Source organism: Colossoma macropomum, unplaced genomic scaffold (genome assembly GCF_904425465.1).
Source record: "Colossoma macropomum unplaced genomic scaffold, Colossoma_macropomum, whole genome shotgun sequence".
Taxonomy (NCBI): Eukaryota; Metazoa; Chordata; class Actinopteri; order Characiformes; family Serrasalmidae; genus Colossoma; species Colossoma macropomum.
In genome coordinates this window covers 25,425,635-25,447,431 of record NW_023494806.1, presented here as the reverse complement: position 1 = coordinate 25,447,431, position 21,797 = coordinate 25,425,635, and the positions used below count along the sequence as shown (strand labels likewise).

General features: G+C 38.0%; 1 protein-coding gene across 1 annotated transcript in view; it reads left to right on the top strand.

Moving 5' to 3' along the window:
• Window positions 1-21,797, top strand: part of wdfy3 (WD repeat and FYVE domain containing 3) — a 115,156-nt gene that overhangs the window by 85,501 nt on the left and 7,858 nt on the right. The window contains 23 exon segments of the mRNA XM_036598960.1: window positions 217-326; window positions 1,416-1,598; window positions 2,189-2,346; window positions 3,163-3,240; window positions 4,843-5,070; window positions 5,537-5,587; window positions 6,664-6,832; window positions 8,170-8,330; window positions 8,518-8,666; window positions 10,929-11,049; window positions 11,184-11,269; window positions 11,363-11,443; window positions 11,534-11,588; window positions 12,743-12,862; window positions 13,068-13,185; window positions 14,049-14,155; window positions 15,390-15,543; window positions 15,635-15,726; window positions 16,711-16,923; window positions 17,365-17,512; window positions 17,973-18,127; window positions 20,325-20,483; window positions 20,696-20,875. Of these exon segments, the coding sequence (XP_036454853.1) occupies window positions 217-326; window positions 1,416-1,598; window positions 2,189-2,346; window positions 3,163-3,240; window positions 4,843-5,070; window positions 5,537-5,587; window positions 6,664-6,832; window positions 8,170-8,330; window positions 8,518-8,666; window positions 10,929-11,049; window positions 11,184-11,269; window positions 11,363-11,443; window positions 11,534-11,588; window positions 12,743-12,862; window positions 13,068-13,185; window positions 14,049-14,155; window positions 15,390-15,543; window positions 15,635-15,726; window positions 16,711-16,923; window positions 17,365-17,512; window positions 17,973-18,127; window positions 20,325-20,483; window positions 20,696-20,875 (3,076 nt within the window).

Below are 21,797 nucleotides of genomic sequence, written 5' to 3'. Positions count from 1 at the left end.
TAACAGTACTTCATCCAGTGTCAGAAACTACATAAGCCAATAATATTCAGGCATGCAGTTTTCACAGTGCTAATTGTTATGCTATAGGCATTGAGTATGTTTGAGATAAGAGTAAAATTTCATGAACTAGATTTTTTGCCGAACTACAATGTCACTTTTGTACTCAGTTCTCTGACAGCGATAGGTCAGTGATTGCACTCTTGTTCTTTGTTGCAGTAGCGTAGAGGGGTTTGGGCTGGAGGCTGAGGCCCGGATGACCACCTGGCACGTGATGATCCCGTCAGAGAACGAGGCCGACACTCCCCACAGCCAGGATGTGAGCGAGGGTATGTCTCCCTTTACATCTCACAGTGAGGCTTTAGTCTAAGCCTCATCGGTTTTAGTGTTTCTCAGTAGTGATATTACTAGCTGTAACTCAAATAAGGCCACAATGACTACTTCATAAACAATCCACAAACTACATTGCATATTTTGTTTTAACCCAGAAAAGAGCAAAACGTTGGAGTGGTTTAAGATTGCTTGATCCATACCTAATCCCCAATGTACTCAAAGCAGCTGTGACCTGACCATGGTCTAATCACATATTAGGATTACATGTGCATGACTCCCAAATGTAAGTGTTTTTACATTTACAAGTTATGTACATATGAAACAGCTGGCGCCTTCTCAGTTTTCTGCATTGTACAGATGTGTTAAAAATGAGATTGACCAATCCGAGCTCTGTTTTCATGGTTGCAGCCTAAACAAATGTGTATCAGCATTCGAAAGAGTATAGCGCAGCACAAAAGTTATCCATAAAAATGCAGAGATTAAAGAAAATATTTGGCTGGCCATAGATGAAAGGCTGGGGAATTATGGCGAGTATGTTACAGCAACTGTATAAAGCCATTTTTTTTGTTGTTGTTTATCTAGGTATATTTTAGTGTCTTCTATTAGCTTTCTAACTATGACCTTCCCTCATTTAGCTGTTAGCTCTTCTCGCTAATGAATGCTCCTTGTCAAAGAGAGGAGCAACAAGCAGAAGTAAATCTTTAATTCCCCCACTGACATATGAAAACACCTTTGGAATCGTTTGTTATTCAGCTTCAGCTCTTGTATTAGGAGCTACCCATGTTGGTGTCTTTACTTGTAGAATGGGCTGTATCCAGTGTTTGCGTCGTTCAGTTGCAGTGCTTAAAAGAAAAATCTTAAATTCATCATCACTGCTACTAAAGGACTCTTCTTCCTCTTCCATCTTCTTCCTGCGTTTTCAGAGTGTTCATACAAAAAAAAGCCCAGACTTAGTGTGAAGGTCCCACGTTAAATTATTATTTTTTTTTTTGACGAAAAAAAAGCCTTTTGGTGTGAAAAGGCCTTTAGACGTACCACCTTCTGAAGAGCCCATTTGAATGAACTTCTATATGAAACTGATTTAGGTCGCCAGTTGCTGCTGAAGGCCGTGAACCGAGTGTGGACAGAGCTGATGCACAGTAAGAGACAGATGCTGGAGGACATCTTTAAAGTCTCTTTGCCTGTCAATGACAGAGGACACGTGGACATCGCCACTGCTCGGCCTGCGCTGGAGGAGCCAGCCGCTAAGAGCTGGCAGAACCACCTTGGTGAGTGAAACATGCTGTCTCTTTCTCACTGATTCTGCTTTTTTTTTCCCTCTCTTTCTCTTGCTCACACCGAGACACACATTTATCCATAGTTGTGTACTGTCGTATGCGAAGGTTTGAATGCTCCCAGTTGAAATACATACTTTCATAGTTTTGAAATAACGCAAATTGTCTGCAAATTGTAATGGCACTATCTTTATTTATTTGCTGAGAGATATAAAGCGTAAAATATGGCCTCTTATGCCACATTTTATGTTTTTTTTTCCCCCTCATTATGTTAAATTCAGTAAAGAAACAATAGTTCTGTATTAAAATGTGCAGAAGTGTGTTCTCTGTAGAGTATATGTTAACTTATTTTCACTAAGAATATCAACAATGCATAGACTTTGAATGGGGATGCCCAAACTATTGCATGTGACTTTCTTAGTCATTGGAGTTCTCTGCCAGCTGTTGTCAAGCAACAGAACTGTAATAAAATTATTTATTGCTTTACATATTTAATAAACACTTTTGTTTCACTTTATACACTTATGTAATTAAACCCTTTTTATACTTATTCAAAGACTGTTATTACTCTCTGTCCAATTTAGCCCATGAGAAGAAGTGCATCAGCAGGGGTGAATCCGTCGCCCCAGCGACCCAGTCCAAACTCTCACGGGTCAGCAGCGGCTTCGGCCTGTCCAAGCTCACCGGCGCCCGTCGCAGCAAGAAAGAGAGCGGGATGAACAAAAACAACCTCTCTGCACAGGTGCAGTAATTTGTGGCATTTTTGGTGGCATGCTCCTGTTGTTTTACAGGAATGATTTGGTAAATATTCAGATTTACAAAATGATCCACTTAACTCAGGTATTGTAGATCAGCTAAGACGTGTGTGGTGTCCAAATTTTGCTTCTTTAGTTTGGCGCTGGAGCTACAAGGCTAATGAACTAACAAACAATATAAAGTCAAAAGTCACCCAAATCTTCATCCCCAAAACTCTTTTCTCAACCTGCTCAAACCACATTCGGGTCTTAATTATGATTGTGCAGACTTGATGTATTTTAGGACACAACATGACTGTAACACAAAGAAGCTAATTGCTGATATTTTAGGTATATTCTGTACCTCTCAGCTTCATGTTCATCAAAGTGTTCCTTGGTGTGAAGAGCACGTTTTGTCTGAATAATGATTTGACAGTTTTCCAAACTATTGTTAATAGAACATTCTGAAATTTTTGGCCCAAAGATGGTTGAAACACCTGAATTTGAATTCGGTTGAGCACAGACATCACAACAGAGAAGTAAATGTGGGGTTTGGCATTATTCCCAGGGTAGTACTGTCTCAAATATTTACACGAGTGATATATTCCTCAGAATGAACCTGATTAGTCTTTAATGTTACATTATTGTAAAGCTGCAAAGAGAACTTACTTGTTTGTTTTAAAAATGGTTTGTTTCCAACAGTTTTAAGGGTAATATATATACCTCATGAGCATGTTATTTAAGTTCTAGTTCTGTATGCACAGTTCATTTGAATTGAATGGGATTGAATGTTCCTCAGTCTAATGTGAAATTGTGTTCTACAGGAAACTTTCCAGTGGATGTTCACTCACATTGCAGTGGTGCGGGACCTAGTGGCCATGCAGTACAAGGAATATCAAGAGGTTAGCAGCTAAGACAACTTTAGCGTTGTGCATTTCACATTTAACCTGTCATCGATAGCAAGAACTAGGACTGACCACTGAAATCCTGAAATTAGAGTGAAGTAATATTGATTTGGTGGACACAGATTCAGGTCAAATTTCCTGATCCAAACTGCCAGGCTTTTGTTGGAGACTTACTATACTTGCAGTTCATACTGCAGCAAGGTTATGCCATGCCCTTTTCAGGTAGCTTTCAAACTTTAAACTGTGAATTTCAGTGTTTGCATTACTTTTGGCTCTGTTTACACTAGAGATTCAAATTTCTTGCGAGTTCTTTTGACGGATAACGACAATCATTAGTCTGCGATCGTTAATCAACAAACCAAGTCAAGAACTTACACATCAGAATATCACTTAGAAAATGGACAGTTGCATTTCTGAAATCTGATTCATTCAGCCACATTCAAAGCCAAAGTAAAATACTTGATATACGCACGTTTATGAACCCACACATCAACTGAATTCTTAACTAATAAACTGAGTTATTAAAAAATGTTCCTTGTATGGACTGTGGAACGTAGTACTAATAGGTGAAGCCAGGCATAAGCATATATATATATATATATATATATATATATATATATATATACATATGTACATAAGTATTTATATATATGTGTGTGTGTGTGTGTGTGTGTCTATCTATATATATATATATATATACATATATATATAAATATATGTATATATTAAACAAACGTAAGAACCTACATAAGTTTTGAATATACTGAGGAACTGACAACTATATTATGTGTTATTACATGAACAAAAATGAAAAAGATGAGAAAATGATTGGAAGAGACAATAATAGGATACTTCAAAGTTCTACAATTTAGGGTTGGGAAGTTATGTTTAATACTCATTACTAGCCCAAATTAAAATGAACATAAAATAAATTAACATAAAAGGCTAGCTTATGCTCAGTGTACTGCTCATTGTAGCCCTGGAAAGCTGTTGCTGTCTACCCCGTCCTTCTCTGACTGATTTTCTCACACCGCACTTTCTCTTGGAGAAAATGAACAAAACAATTGTTATTGTTTGCAGATGTTTGTATAGATCATCATTGTAGTTGGGTTCCTGAATGCCATTGTTTTCAGCTGCATTTTTTAGGTTTATGCAGCAGAACCAGTTTGTTATTGCACCCTCATGTGTACAATTAAAAACCAACTGTCAACTTGAACAATAAACAGCCTGATCAAACAGGAACTGTTGTTTATGGGATATTTAAATGAAAATAAGTTTGTTTGGTGTTTTTTTTAACTAATTGCATTGTTGAACAGTTGTTTATTTGTTGATTAATGCTTAATTGGTTAATCCTTTACATCCTTTCTTTACACATAACACTATTCATCATTCTCTCCTTCACAAGATTTGGTAAAGTTAACAGTTGATTGTGGTTTGGCAAAGAAGAAAGACCCTGCTGCCTCTACCGCACCATTTGCATTTACTTATATTCATTGTGAATATGATTCACAAGTTGTGAATCTGTTTATGTTAATTATGGTAATTAACATTAATATCAATTATAACCAGTTCTGATAAAATTCTTGCTTTTTATTACAGAGGCAGCAGAATGCACTGAAGTATGTTACTGATGAATGGGCAGGGATTGAGTATGAGTTGCTGCGTGAGAGAGGCCTTTGGGGCCCTCCTATTGGCTCGCACCTGGATAAGTTCCAATTGGACATGACGGAGGGACCCTGTCGAATGAGGAAGAAGATGGTTCGCAATGATATGTTTTATATCCACTACCCCTACGTGCCTGACTTCGAACCAAACAATAGCTCTCAGGTAATGTGTTTGGATACCTCTTTTCTTCTTAATATGTATTTTAATTAGGTTCAGTTCAGTTAATCTAGATCTTCTAAAATGACTTGTTTCCATTGTGTTTTTGTTTTGTTTTTTGTTTTTTTAATATTCCTCACCACCCTCCCATCCATGTTGCTCTATAACTTGCTGCACTAATTAGAAAAAGGAAAAGACTGCATACTCCACCACTTTTTCCCATGTTAAGTTTTAGTGGAAACATGATTTATGCGCGATGACTGGGCTTTAGGTTTGCAAAAGCTGGTGAGAGTTCAGTGCTAACAGCCTGGTAATCTGCAGTGAATGAATCCTTTGTGGCCTCTCTTGCTCAAGGTTTGCCACATGGCGTGGGCGATGTTAGTGTAGGGGAACTCTATAGGGAAGACCAGTATTTAAAGTGCCTTCTTTTTTTTTAGTCCACTTGTACCTTACTCACTTTCCCTCCTGTCAGAATCCTCCTCCAGTGCCCTTGCTAGGGGCAACAGGCTTCGTCCCAATCCAGGTATAAGATGGCTTAAGAATGACTCAAAAATGACTTTACCCTACTCACACAAACATTTGCATGATGCTATAGAATGGCTAAAATCTCTACAATTTCTTTTTTAATTATTGGCTTGTCTGTCTCATAGCCAGAAATGCACAAGACTCAGCTGTATTCAGGTGCTTTTACACTGGCTGTTGCCTAATTAATACATGGCCTGCACCCCAGTCAAGTGTTCTCTTTGGTTCAATATGTTGCAATGTGGTAGGGCTGCACGATAAATCATATTTTTATCTCAATACTCCTCCATAAACACATTGTTAAAGGCAATGACAAAACAGATCAAATTGCCTCACACGCGCAGCACCAAAGTGACATAATTGCATTGGCAGAAATGTAGCCCAAAAAGTGCTTTTCTGCACTGGGCTTAAACCTTGGTCTGCTGTGTGGAGAGTGAGCTTCTTAACTATTTAGCTAAACAGCTAGTTACAAAACACTCACATAATGGCTCAAAAACTACTCTATTCTGAACTACAAGCCTTTAAAATGCTCCAAACATGATTTGTAATTTTGTTTTGTTTTGTTTGTTTTTTTCTTTCTTAAAGGAAATGTTAGCAAAAAAAGGGTCTATAGTTGAGGCACATACAGTCAAAGAAACATTATTTAATAACATTGTGATATCCAGCAGCTTTATCGAACATCACCCCATATCTTGCAGCCCTACATTGCGGTTAAAAATACTACCACAAAGAATTTACTCACTACGTTGCTGTACAACGCTGGTTCACTATCCTCAGCAGCAAAGGTTGTAGTGCATTTGTCACAACTTCGACTGGTTTTCTGAGCTTGTCACTCAACTGCAAGTTCCTCTGAGTGCTTTTTGTTGTCATTCATATTTAGCTAAAGGGCGTATTGTGAACACTGGTCTGCTTTTTAATGAGCTTGATGAAAGTGAGTGTTTTAGCATTTTCATGCTAATTTAGTTATTCTACCAGACTTATTAGCATTTTTGGGTGAAATATTTCAGTAAATGTCAAAACAAAGGACACACAGTTAACTAAACTAAATTAACAAAATTTCTGCTGTCTGTTGCTTAGAAGCCATTGCGTTATCGGAGAGCCATCAGTTACGACAGTAAGGAGTACTACATGCGCTTACTGTCTGGAAACCCAGGCATGTACCAGCACTCCATTCAGCAGAACACGGAAGGAGAGACCACCCAGCAGGAGCCTGAGCATGGGGAGGACACCATCGCAAGGGTCAAAGGTGAGGGCTTTAACCACTTGGAACTTAATCTTTTTCAATTAAATTTTCATTTTAGCATTATTGGTTATCCCTTTAAGTGTCACTTACCAATAGATGGAATAATGATGACTCTACAGTTGCTGTGATGAAAATGACATTAAGAGTATTAAGAGTAAACTGGACATTGTTTAACGTACTATTTAACAGTGATGCCTCACTGCAGTAGACAGGTTACTGCTATTCTTTTTATGTTCATTGTTTCCTCTAATTTTGTGGTCCTTTGAAGCTGCGTACATGGAGTATGTGCACTCTACATTTGAACGTACTGAGCTCCCACAGATCCTTAAAATGTCTTATAAAGCCTTAAAATGGATTTAAAAAATTTAAGGTCATAAAAAGTCTGAAAATATTTTTTTACTTGTAGAGGTATTAAATTTCAGGATGTGCGATCCAGGAATATTTGAATGGCTGAGGTATCGGCTAAAATAAGCTCAAGTTTTCGCACTTTGTTTTGAGGACATCAAAGAGCTTACCGGTTGAAAAAGTAACTATCATGGAAATGTTCTGCTTTGCTGAATTGCATATTCACAACGCTTTTAAATGGTTATTTTACATTAGTTGTCAAAATAACAGCAAATATCAGAGTGTATACCACTATAAAAAATCTTTTATTACTGCCTATTCAGTGGCACAACACCGTATTACAGTACACCGTACACCACCACAAACTGACATTTCAGTTTGGAATGTTTTCTTACAGGACCAGGACATCCTGTGATTAAAGCCTATTAGAGCTGGATGCTGTTCCTCCAGCACAGGCCGGCTACCCTCTGCCACACACCGCTATTGCATGCAGCAGTATCAATAATATGATCAGCTGGACTTGTTTCCTAAATTTAGTGTGTCTTTCATTTGAAAAATAGATTGCAAATTTTATTTTGTCCAAAACACAAGTGCATACTACATACAAGAAGAATGCTAGAATCAAACATTAGCCTGAAATTTACATCCTAATGTGTCTCTATCTCATCCAAGCTGGGTAGCTCATGAGTTTGTATTTGATGGAAGGGAAAACACTGATGTTTTTGTTGGTAATTAAAATCAAAGTCTGTTGGTGCTTCACACAATTCTGGATCTTCTGAATTGCGACCACAGGGAAGTGCTCAATTTATAGCATAACTAGCTGCTACGGATGGCAGCTATAGGGTTTAAAATAATCGGTTAAATGATGATTCATTTATCATTTAAGCTTAAGGAGTTCTGGGCATGTTTATTTGTATTTTTGTCTGTGAGGAGAGACATGAGTTTGTTTTAGACGTGGAGGCTGGTCTGACAGTGGTCTGTATGTGTATGTGCAGGTCTTGTAAAAGCTCCCTTGAAGCGCTCGCGCTCAACAGCGGATGGTGGTGATGAGGACAGTCAGGAGCAGCTGCAGGAGCTGCTGGAGTCTGGAGCCGTGGACGAGGAGCAGAAAACGGACAACACCACCCTGCTCCGCCTCCTGGAGGAGGGAGAGAAGGTCTGTCCTCCATCCAAACATAAGCCTACACACCCAGACACAAGCCCATATTTATTGTTTATTGCATTATGATAATGAGGAAAGACTAATACATAATTTACTTGAAATGTGTCTTCATAATTTACTTGAAATTTCAGTGGACAGTTATTGTACATATATTAATGCTTTTCTTGCCCTGTGCATCTAGATTCAGCACATGTACCGGTGTGCTCGGGTCCAAGGCCTGGACACCAGTGAGGGGCTGCTTCTTTTCGGAAAGGAACACTTTTACGTGATCGATGGCTTCACCATGACTGTCACCAGAGAGATCAGGGACATCGAGACGCTTCCTGCAAAGTGAGACTTAAATCTTTACATACCTAGAAAAAGCATACTTTTGGTTTTTGTGATGTGATTTATTTTGAAGGGCGGAACATACTTGAGTAATTGTACTTTGTTACTGTACTTATTTTTAAATATTTGTAGTGTTGAAATTGTCTACTTGCATGATTAGTTAATTTCCAACAGACAAAAATACATTTTATTCCTTATATTTTCTTTGTCCATACTCTTTCCAAAGTACTCATTACAAATCTCAAAGGTTTGTTCATTTCAGTTTGAAAATAAAACTGTCCCTAACGACACTAATTCATGTTTGTGCAAGAGCTGCAACCACTCATTATTCGCCCCACCACACAGCACACAGTTTGTTAGAAAGGGTTTAGAGAAGGCAGATTTGCTACTTTGAGTTACACAGAGTGCTTTTCAAATTCAGCTTGTTCTCAGTCTTAATTGTATCTATTTAAACGTTTACTTAATGTGCTTGAATATGTTTAAATATAGATACTTTCTTGCCTTTTTACTTCAGTCAAATATATTTTTGGCTCCATTCCTTGTTTGATACAGTACCATTGTTTTCACTTGAAGGTAAAGTTTTTGCACAGTTCCATCACTGAGATGTAATGTCATTCAGAGTGGTTTGATGTGAAATGGTTAATTGTAGAAATACTTACAGACTCTGATTTCTTTACAGTGGTGGTGATAGGAACCAGGGGTCACAATGTCTACAACACAAATATAGCCATTTTATTTACTATCCAGAAACACCAGTGAACCGAGTTTTTATATGTAATGTTGACAGTGGGGAAAATAGTGGTAAATCTGAAAAACAAGTGTTTTTTGTGAAATATTTTGCCTCACAGTGTCCTGCTTATATTTCTCTACCACAAATCATTCAAAATAATTTTCAAATAATTTGAAAATTATGTTTTAGACCAGTACTTTATCTCAAATTCTTTATTGACTTTAACTATCATAATACAGTGTCTCCAGCCTCAGGAAGGGATTCATAACCATTTACATTACTAATCTTTTGTGAGGGTATTTTAGAGGTATTAAAGTTTCCGGGCATCTGGACTGGATTGCACCGGTTTAAGTTTATACTTTGCAAGTTTATACTTAGGTTAGTTGGTAAAGGCTTTAGTAAGTTCTTAATTAACAGTTAGTTTCAAATTATCCCTAAACTAAATTTGGTTGAACCAGAAATCCCTAAGTTATGTCTTAACTAGTAACAACTAACTAATGTGTACATCGCTTTAACATGATGAAATGTTCAGGACCAGTCTGTAAGCCCACTGCCATGGCAATGCGAAGGCAGCTTGCACTGACTTTTTCCATGGAGAGCTATAAGTAACCAACAAGTGTTGGTTTCCCCTGTGCTTACACTTGCTTGGGGGAGGTGTAAATGTTTAGTAACTTCTAAGCTCAACATTAAAACTTGTTTGTATGGTGCGACCCAATTTGATTTAGTAATACATAAACCTGAACTTCGTAAACATGTACGCTACAACTAGCCTGTTACGTTGTAACATACAGCTGGTACAACCAGCTTAAACATTTAATTATGCAGATTTTGTTTTTTCAAATGGTAGAATTTCCCTTTTAGGTAGACTTTCTTTTTATGTTTCTACCTCTGACTGTTTAATGTGCTGTACCCAGCCCATTAACTGTAAGCTGTATTTACAGTACATGGTTAGTCAACCAAGACATTTTTGGTGTTTTGATTGGTTTATTTAGTTCTACAATGCAAACGTAACGTAAACTTAGACTTATCCAGTTAGCATCATGCTAACTGCAAGCCTAGTTCATCATACACTTAACACAGTGTTGAGTAGTTAAAGCAGTGTTGTGTAGTCGTAATACGACAGCACATCATTCACTCACATCCGTGCAAGTCCTTAACCAAGTTTTGACTGAGTTCTTTTTAAATACTCGCAAGTCAGATTCATCCACTTTTGGAAAACCCAAAGCACAACAGACATTCTTAAGTGTTCTTCCACACGTTGAATGCAATTACATATTTCCACCAGAGAGGTCTCCAAATCCCCAAATCCTACATAGTGTTGCTTTAAGTCATTTCTGATATGCTTGTTTATGTGGTTTCTGATGCCGTGACATACTGTTATCTGTTGAAATTGCCTTTTTATAGATCATGTCATACATTCAAATTTTGCTTTTTATGACAGTTCCCAGAACATTATAAGTAGGTCATGATAGAGAGTAATTGGTAAAAAGATTTCCTTGTTGTGGAACGCTAAATGATTTTTTTGATCGTCCCAGCATGCACGAGCCGATTATCCCCCGAGGGGCCCGACAAAGCCAGAGTCAACTGAAGAGGTCCTGCAGTATCTTTGCTTATGAGGACATCAAAGAGGTGCACAAGCGCCGCTACCTGCTGCAGGTAAAGAGTGGTAGCTGCTGTTTTAGAAGCATCCCACCCCACCAAGCACAGTTAGCCGCTGTCTAATGGAATCCCAAGCCTTTTCCAGACAGTGTTAATGGTTAACCATGGTGTTAATTGTTTCTCTTTCATAGCCAATGGCAGTGGAGGTATTTTCAGGCGATGGGCGAAATTACCTCTTGGCTTTCCAGAAGGGAGTTAGGAACAAAGTCTATCAGAGGTAAAATGTGTAAAGAAACTATGACTGCAAGAGGCTTCCTCAGATTGGTCCTTTGATCTCTTGACTGATTTGTCTTGACTGTTCTATTTGTAGGTTCCTGGCAGTTGTTCCCTCACTTGCAGACAGCTCAGAATCTGTCTCAGGACAGCGGCCCAACACCAGTGTAGAGCAAGGGTACTTCCCTCAAGTCCAACTGTGCTAAATAATCTAAGACAAGCCTAGCATGACTCCCTTACTTACTGCAATATTTTTCTTTTTGTCTAGGTCTGGCCTTCTCAGCACTTTGGTTGGAGAGAAATCTGTAACCCAACGATGGGAGGTAAATGATCTGCTGAAAGGAATAATTGACAATACTTTATTTGGATTACCCACTCACTGTAGATGCTTTGTAGATGTGTAGATTGCATTTAATGTACATTCAACTAAATATCTAAAATAGATTAAATTTATGTTTGTTTTTCCAGACACTAAATCTAACACTCATTCTAAACCTAACAATAACCTCAACCCAAAACCTAAAACTAACTATATCAATAATCTTAAACCTAACCATGGTTCTAATCCGAATCCCAGCCTTATGTAGTTTAAACAGAGAGTTTGTTAACAATCTACAGCTAATCTAAAGGGGACTGTCCAAAATGTGCAAAATAATTTGGTGAAAAATTTAAAATCAAACTACACAGTTTGTACCTTGCCCCAAATTTAATTGGCCAAAACATGTTTGCAGGCCAGAGTTTGTTTCTTTTGTTTTGCACCATAGGATAATATGTCTAACAAACAATGAAAGCTTGTAACCCATGAATTCTTTTGTATACATTAAAAAAAGTCTACCAAAGTAGTCAAAACAGTAGTAGCAGGCTGATTCCATACTTTATTCCATTTAGATTGACATTGTGTCATACATTGTTAGATGCAAGTATGTCATGATTTAGGCAGTCAGTTTGCACAAAGCTAGGTAAGTGTAAGCTTCCGTTACTTTTTAGCGACATTGATTTGATATTTGGGCAAAATATTTACTTGCATTTTTTTCATCAATATAGTGACTGTAATTTGAATTGTGGATATTTTATATAAACCGAGGTCTACGTCTCTGTTTTTTTGGCCAAGAAGACCAGTATTCCCACTTTTCTGGCTTGAGGGTTGAACGCTGAATGTAGCATGCAGGACTGCCAGTTAGTTGTGGTTGTGTTTTCATGTACACAGCACATAGGTGTTTGGTTGCTTGTGATTGGTCTGACTCATCTACAGGCACTTTAAGCTCTGCCATATTTGGTTATTAAATTTCCCCACTTAAAACTTGATAAGCCAACGTTGTTGACAATGTAGGCTATAATTTCTAAGGATGAAAGATTGAATGTGTATGATAATAGGAAAATGGTAAATTAGATTTTTGTTTTGCTATTTTGTATTGCTTTAAACTATATGACTGGCGTTCTTGTCTTAAAGATGTTTTCTTAATTTCTGTGTTGTCAGAGAGGAGAAATCAGCAACTTTCAGTATTTAATGCACCTGAACACGCTGGCCGGCAGGTCCTACAATGACTTAATGCAGTACCCAGTCTTCCCCTGGATCCTTGCAGACTACGACTCTGAGGTACCACTCCGTTCTAGCTGTCTATTGAGAATAATTACTGCAGCAGTACAGCGCAGTCTGAGCACAACACGACACCATGAGAATTTTGGGTAATGGAGTGCTACAAGAAATAAGAAATCTATGAAAATGTGTCTGCCTGAGCACATTATGTGTGAACTAGAAAAGCCGTGTGGGTGGAATTTAATCATCTTTGATGCATCCTCAGGAACTGGATCTGAATAATCCAAAGACATTCCGTAACCTGTCCAAGCCTATGGGCGCTCAGACCGATGACCGACTGATCCAGTACAAAAAGAGATTCAAAGACTGGGAGGATCCAAACGGTAGGTGCAAACCCTGCTAATCTGCTGTAAGTAGAGTTACCCAGAATTCACAACGTAGATAAAGTGACAATCTGTATAATCCAAGTGCTTCAAGCTGAAATAGCAGGTCTTTTTGGTACAAATTGTGTAAAACGCAGATCAGTTTTTTACCTGTTTGTATCAGTAGATATCATTTTGACTGCAGACACCATTAGTAGGAGTATTTTGCTGTAGTTGCTCTGCAACAACTACACCAACAAGATCACAGAATTGTTGTTGACATAATGGTTTAAAGGGCCTGTTATACTTGCATTTTTTTCCCTCTGTGGTCCACTTATAACATTTGTGTGGGTTTATCTACCAAAAACAGTCATAGTTCAATTTTACATGACCATTTTTCAACTTGTCTTTATACCTTAAAGTAAAACAGGCTTTTTTGTTACTGGGTATTTAAGAAATATGAATATGACTTCTTTCCCATAACCTAACCTGCACTGTGTTTCATTCAAAAAGCAGTCCTGACTGAAACACTCTGTATAACTTCAGTATGAATGGGCATGGAAATATGTAAATACATTAGTTATCACACAGGCATTAAATATAGGGACTAAATATGCACTTTCCAACAAAAGCAGAGAAAATGTGTTTTTTTCCCATTATATGGGCCCTTTAATTATAGTTCACAATGCATTAGAAAGCAAGAATATGTGTTAAATAAATCTCTGTGGAGTTTGCTTCACAATGAGCTGAGTAAGTATATTTGAGGCAGTAGAGTCTGTGTGGGTTGAAATAGTGATTGAAATGCTTCAGAAATGCTTTCAGTGTACATTGGCCATTGCAGGTTCTCTGTGCTCAGTCTGAATTATTCTTCTTTCTTTTGTTAGGTGAAACCCCAGCATATCATTATGGAACTCATTACTCCTCTGCCATGATTGTGGCCTCCTACTTGGTGAGAATGGAGCCTTTCACCCAGATCTTCCTCAGGCTACAGGTGAGTGATGCAGGATGACTGAGGAACTTTTTATTCTAGGGTTCAGAAGGGTTCTTCCTTTTCTTTTTTGTCATATTGTAGTTTTATGGTTAGTTCTTCTTCACTTTATTCCACTGTTTTAGCATTATCTTAGAAGAAACCATATACAAGGTTGAGGAGACTCTTCCTTGCGTTTGGTTTCTTCTGCTTCTCCTTCATTTTCTTATTTTTGTGTCTGTACCTTTGTTTCAGCATCATATGTAGGGGTGGGTGATGACGATATGTTATTGTTATCATGATGAAATATGTCACGATAATCATTGCTTGTTTAATTCACAAAAGATTATTAAGATACATATTGCGTCTTGTGAAAATGCTGCAGTAACAGTTTCTACTCTTCTGGGAAGGCTTTACGCTAGATGTTGGAACATTTCTGATTGCATTCAGCCACGAGAGCATTAGTAGGGGTCAGGTACTGACATTGGATGACTAGTTCTGGTCACATACATCATTCAAACTCAACCTAAAGATACTGGATGGAGCTTCATCACTCCAGAGGATGCAGGCTTTATACCCCTCTAGCCGATGTTTGGCATTGGGCATGGTGAACTTAGGCTCATATGCAGCTGCTCTGAATCATCCCTTTCTATTAGCAGTGCTTTTCTATGGATATTATACAGCTTGAAGTGCACAGTTGAATGCCAGTGTCAGCAATCAAGGCACCTTAAAGTAGCTGAATTCACTTATTAAATAACTGGATAATTTTTGACATACAGTATATTATGTGTTGCCATATTTCCCAACCCTAATATGCATACTTGCAATTTAGAATAGACTAGGTACATCAAACTCTAGTACTGTAGAGTTCAACTTTTTTCAACATGTCCTGATCTAACAACCCATTTCCGTTTCCCTCCATCACTGCAAAAATAGTCTAAATAAAGTTTCTATAAACTGCTCTCATTATCCAAACTCAAATTCTCCTTCACAGCTTCAGGAACAGGTTTGAGACCAGCTGTCTGTGCAATAATAGCATCTTCCTTTCGCTCGGGAAATATTTGCATTTGACATTGTTTTTCTCCCACTGTTGCTATTTCCAAAGCGTAAACAACCATAAATCAGGATGTCTTCAGGCTCTTTGACAGATTTTTGTGGAGAGGGAAGCCTGCATGTGGGCTTATCGTCAGCAGCTTGTCTCTGGTAGAGTATGAAGCCTTTCTTTTGTTTGTGAAGTCTGTCTTGTGTATGAACACAGGGGGGCCACTTTGATCTGGCTGACCGGATGTTCCACAGCGTGCGCGAAGCCTGGCTTTCGGCCTCCAAACACAACATGGCTGACGTCAAGGAGCTCATTCCTGAGTTCTTTTACCTCCCAGAGTTCCTGCTCAACTCCAATAACTTCGACTTAGGTGAGGAATGTCTCAGCTTTCTTTTTGAAGTTCCTCTTCCAACCACAGAGTTAATGTAACCTGTCTTGTAATTGTTCTTGTGGCAATACAGGAAGTAAACAGAATGGCACTAAGCTTGGAGATGTGATCCTGCCTCCCTGGGCCAAAGGAGATCCAAGAGAGTTCATCAGGGTCCACAGACAGGTGAGAATCACCCCCCTCACTTTTACTTATACTTTTACTTAAAAATGTATTAAGTTCATTGTGTTAGGAAACAAAATGTCAAACCAAGTGGCATTTATTTTAAACAGACCATTCCAAGACCTTTCAAAAGGCAGCTAGTTTAAGATCATTACACTCCTGATCTGCTTCCATTTCTGCCATTTGAGCAGAACGTGACTTCTGCAGGTTTGCATCCAGAATGCCTTTGTACACTTCTGAGTTTATGATCCCATCAGTGAACACAAGTTCACCAACACCACTGGAAGAAAAACATCCCCACCTGTATGCTTTACAGTGTTTTTAGTGCAGTCTGGTTAAAGTTCTTCTCCAGGCTTTCTCCACACAAAGAGTCTACTGGAGCTCTGCACTTCTGCAAAACATTTTGGTTGCAGGCAGGAGCGGGACATGATTCAAATTTTCTGTGGGAGCAGGATGAAATCTTGCGGGAGCAGGACCTGACGTGTAGAGTCTATCATCCGTTTGATGATGTGCTAAATTTGTTTTTCTCAGAAACAAATGTCATGCTTTTTAAAACATTTTATGAAGTAACCTAAGGAAACATAAAGTTCACCTGTGGTTAAATGGTTGAAGTATACAAATACTTATTGGGACCAGTGCACATACAGAAAAGATTAGTAAGATGAATACTGTGATGATGACTATTTGATACTATAATGATACAGAAAATACTGCTGTTAAAGCTATAGCAAAAATTCAATTTACAATTTAACCCCAAATAATCAGCCAAGACAACACCCTCAGCGCTTCCACTTCCCTCCATGTACTTTCTGAAAATTATAAAACCACCACTACTATCGTGCCATTTTTCAAAACTAAGGTTACTTCAAAATGCTGATCATCAGCCAATCCCCTTTTCCCCCACCAGTCCCCTTCTGTTAAATGGAAAAGTAACCAAGTCAGAGCAGCAGGTGATATTTAATATTGTGTTCTTCTGTGTATCGTCAGGCATTGGAGTGTGACTATGTCAGCGCCCACCTGCACGAATGGATCGACCTCATCTTCGGCTACAAACAGCAGGGCCCCCCTGCAGTAGAGGCAGTCAACGTCTTCCACCATCTCTTCTACGAGGGCCAGGTGGACATTTACAACATCAACGACCCTCTGAAAGAAACAGCCACCATTGGCTTCATCAACAACTTTGGCCAGATCCCCAAACAGGTGTTTAATTAAATCTTGCACTTTATCTTTATATTAATTTGGTCATTTGTCTTGGAAGTGTTAGATTTTTTATTATGATGCTGAAGCTTACAGTATATTTCATGGTAGAGCTGCACAATATATTGTTTGTTAATCATTGTTGTGATATTGGCACAGAAGGCTGCAATATGCAGATGAGCTTTCTGACATTTTAATTTTTTTGTGCTGTGAAGATCCTGACCTATCAGAGAGATTCCAGATGAGTTTGTAGGTGTTTTGTAAATCAATCCGTTCATCAAGCAAACTATTTTACTACATAGTTCTACATGGCTTTCAGGCTACACCAGATTCTTTACAAATAAATGTAACGTGAGCAGGTACTGTGGAAAAATTGTGCTATCTGTTGTGCTATTTTGCACTGGTATGCTTTCACTAACCTCTGTTTTGTGTATTGTATTGCAGCTGTTTAAGAAACCCCATCCTCCTAAGCGCGTGCGCAGTAAGTTGAATGGAGAAATCCCTGGCATCCCTGCCTCAGTCAACTCCACAGCCGACAAAATCTTCTTCCACCATCTGGACAACCTGCGGCCTTCCCTCGCGCCTGTTAAAGGTACTGTGGGATGGTGAAGAACACAGCTAGAGCTTAAGAGACTTATTTTGTGAGAGATCATAGAGCTCTCAATGTTGTCACTTGGACATACTGATACATATATTCACTCATAACTTAATAGTTAACTAGTAGGGACCAGATGATATAAACTCAGTCCTTTCTGGCTCCTGCTATTATTTATTTATTCGGAATGTTAATGCTTTTGATGGAGTCGATTGAATAACCCCACACAGCTGTGTAAGCTTTTGTGAACCATCTTTTTTCAGACATCAGTCTAGTCAGAAAGGCTTGGTTTGTGTTATTTATTTATTTATTTATTTATTTATTTATTTGCTCAGCTTTGTTCAAGGCTGAGGAACGTGTCTGAATGGCTCTGACCTTACCATGAGAACAGCACAAGCCAATCCTAAAAGAGGCAGCAGCATTTCATAAGCTTTCTGTATGTGTATGTGTGTTGCAGAGCTGAAGGAGCCGGTGGGTCAGATAGTGTGCACTGATAAGGGCATTCTGGCTGTGGAGCAGAATAAAGTGCTGGTGCCTCCTGCCTGGAATAAGACCTTTGCCTGGGGCTATGCAGACCTCAGCTGCAGGCTGGCCAACTACGAGTCAGACAAGGTCAGCATCTACTCTCCTGTATGCAACTCCAGAAACCCTGGCATGCAGTACACCGTAGTTATAAAATAAGCATTTGTGTAGTACACAACATTTATAAATTACAGTGATTTTACTACTGTTAAAGAGTGTTACCCCTTAACCTAAAACAAACTAAAAAAAATAGCATAGAAAGCATAGCCTTTCTTGTAGCTCTTGCAAAACAGCGACAAAAGTCAAAATGATAAAATAATAAATTAATTTATTGTTAACCCATTTACACCCATAGATTTAGAGTACATTAAGGAAGTCACACACTGTAGCCAAAGTGTTTCACAAGTTTTGAGTTTGGTTACAGAACCTCTGTAGTAAAGGAAAGCTAAATTAGTGGACTAATAGTATTTGCTATAAACAATTCTTCCTCCAAGCAGTGCAGTTTGTTGAGGGGGAATTACACCAATTTTTCAGCAGTTTGGCATAATTAAATAGTCATTCTAGGCAAACATGCCGAGTCAGAATTGTTCACAGCGTTTGTTGATCGGAACCAGACGTCTGAAGAGTTTAATGCCTCTAAAAGCTTCTTTACCTAAAGTTATTACATTAAATGGATACAGATGCACTGCCTGATGCCTGAAACATAGTTTTATGATAGTTTTGAGCTTTAGTTTTGGTGTGAAATGTATTTTCTGAAATACATTCATGGTAGAGAACTACATGCAGTAGTAAAAATTCATCCCCAAAACTTTTTTCCTTTCAGATTTACCACTGTTTCATCATTTCCAGCATTACAAATAAAAACTCGGAAGATATCTAAGTTCGCTGGTCATTTTAGATAAATAATAAAAGCTATATTTGCTTTGTAGACATCGTGACTTGGTCCCTATCATTACCACTTTAAAGAAATATGAATCAGTAAGTTTCTCTACAATGAACCATTTTACATTAAAACACTCTGAATGACTCTGTTTAATCTCACTGATTGAATTATGCAGAAATTTTGAAAAAGATGTTGCAGAGCAAAATAATCAAATATTACATGAACATCATTTTTTTTTATAACTTGGTGTTTATGCCAAAAGCAACAGTGATCAAAGCACAATGCTAACCTACTCAGGTAGCTGGATTAGAACAAATAAATATTGCAAGGAGTGTCTAAAAGTATTAATGAAATATGTTAATATGTCCATGCTGAAGGTAAAAGTTGAATGAATCTAAATATAGAACACACCGAGTCATTTTTTGTTATTTTTTCATTATTGTTGTCTTTTATTATTCTACAGTCTTCTACAGTATGTAACAGTGTAGACCTGTACATGTTTCATTCATGCTATTGTGCTTGTTGATTAAAGGAACAGTAATATTGAGTAAAAGTGGGCTTATGAACATTTTAACGTTTAAATTTCATATAAAATGTTATAGCCTAAATAGCCTGAAAATGTACAGAAACAAAACATGATTAAAAGAAAATAGAAAAATACTAACTCAGATTGTAAAAGTAAATCAGTAAAAGTAACAATAAATAAATAAATAATACATACATAATAAATAATTTCTTACACCAATAGATAGTCAATCTAGGGTACTGTTTTCACACGTTACGTAGTATATAACAATTGCGTTTATATATTAGAAAGTAATCAAAAACTAGTCCATCAAGGAAGTTCGAGGGAAGACAATTTTTCCATTAAAATTCAATGAAGTGTCCTTGTAAAAAACCCATATGGAGCAATTCATTATGCATCTAATTCTTCTCTAATCCATAATGTGTGATGGGGAGATTTCCGTTTAATTCATGTTAATTGCCGAGCGAGGAGAGTGACAAAAGATACAAAAGCAGCTTCCAAAGATGAACACTAATGAGGGAATCAAACCAAACAAAGCAATCATGGAATTGGGCTCAAAGTTTTTCCTGTTGTATCTGTTAAAGATTTGAATATTTTTGTAAGATATTATGTAAGTCTGACACTGAATGACATCTGATCTATAATTGTAGCAGCTGCTTTTCTTTTAAAACATATTCTTTCTGCCTACAGTCAAATAATAGTTCATTTCCAAAACCATATTCTGGAGCATTAAATTGTAGGGCTAACAGTGTCCCCTAGTGTTCATATGTAGGTTTATTTCACTGAATGAGTCATAGCATTAATAGTTTATTCTGTTGTTGATTTAGTAGTCTTTGTGGTCTACGTTGTATAACCAAAGGCATTTCTTGTTTTTGCAGGCTGTGATTGTGTATGAATGTTTGTCTGAATGGGGTCAGATCCTGTGTTCCATCTGTCCTAATCCCAAACTGGTGATTACTGGAGGCACCAGCACAGCTATCTGTGTGTGGGAAACGAGTACTTCTAAAGAGAAGGCCAAGACCCTCACACTCAAACAGGTAAAAGAATAAGCTGTGCCTTACTGTTACTGATGACTACACTACATTACCCTAAGGGCAAATGGAATATGTTAAGTCCATTATAGGGGTCAAACTGACTGAGCTCCATACTATTATATTTAGATTTATTATATTAAGCCATTCAGACCCAGTACTGTACAAGCATTTTTCCTCTTCTGTGCAGTGAAATTTGTTCTTGTGCGTGTCTATAGGCTCTGCTAGGCCACACTGACGCAGTGACATGCTTGACAGCATCATCAGCTTACCACATCATTGTGAGCGGCTCTCGGGACCGTACCTGCATCATCTGGGACCTGAACAAGCTGTCATTCGTCACACAGCTCAGAGGCCACCGTGCTCCTGTCTCTGCGCTCTGCATCAATGAACTCACTGTGAGTCTGCCACTTTATCTCTTTAGTGTAGTAGCCACTGGTCTAATTTCCAATGGAATAAAACAGATTGGAATCAGCAACTCATATGAGCACTTGTAAAGCAGAAGGCAAAGCTATGAAATGTCTCCTCTTCACATAAAAGATGTGCTCCAATTGGTAGGAAAAAAAAAGTTACAGAGCAGAGGGGAATTGCACCATTACACCAGTTACACCATCAAAATTATGACATTTTTAGATTTCCCCAAAATTTAGTCATGAGACTAGTAAACAAAGTCATTCGGAGTAGTTTGATGTGAAATTCTAGAGAAATGTACTGACTCAGATTTCTTTGCAGTGGTGGCGTAACGAGGCGTTGCGATATCTGCAACACAAATATAGCCATTATATGTTTTAGACTAAAACCATCTCAAAACCTTATTGCACAACTATCATAAAACAGTGTCTCAGGTATCCGGCAACATTTTGAACATATTGAAAGCAAACACCCACAAGCAATAAGACAGATAGGTATTATGTCCATGTTGTCTGAGAGAAAGAGGAATGCGCAGTATTTTGAGGAAATCACACATGGACAGCGAGACTTCGAGAGCTGCTGAGATACACTAAGCCAAAGTTGGCCCCAGTAATGGCTTTTAGCTTGGTTTTAACTTGGACTAGCAATGAGTGGTAAATACTAATACTAATTAGTACTTTACCATGTAGAACGTTCAGTAGCCTGTCATTGTATATTCCAATTATTTCGTCAACGTTTTAGTTTTAGGTCATACAGAGATGAACATACAGTTGTCAGCCCCTCGGTTTAAATGGATATCTCCATTAAAAAAGGTGGTACTTCACATTTTTTTTTTGGTAAAGATAACAGTGTATATATAGAACCATGACAAATCATGATGGGGAAACTGTTTTAATATGAACCGTTTAA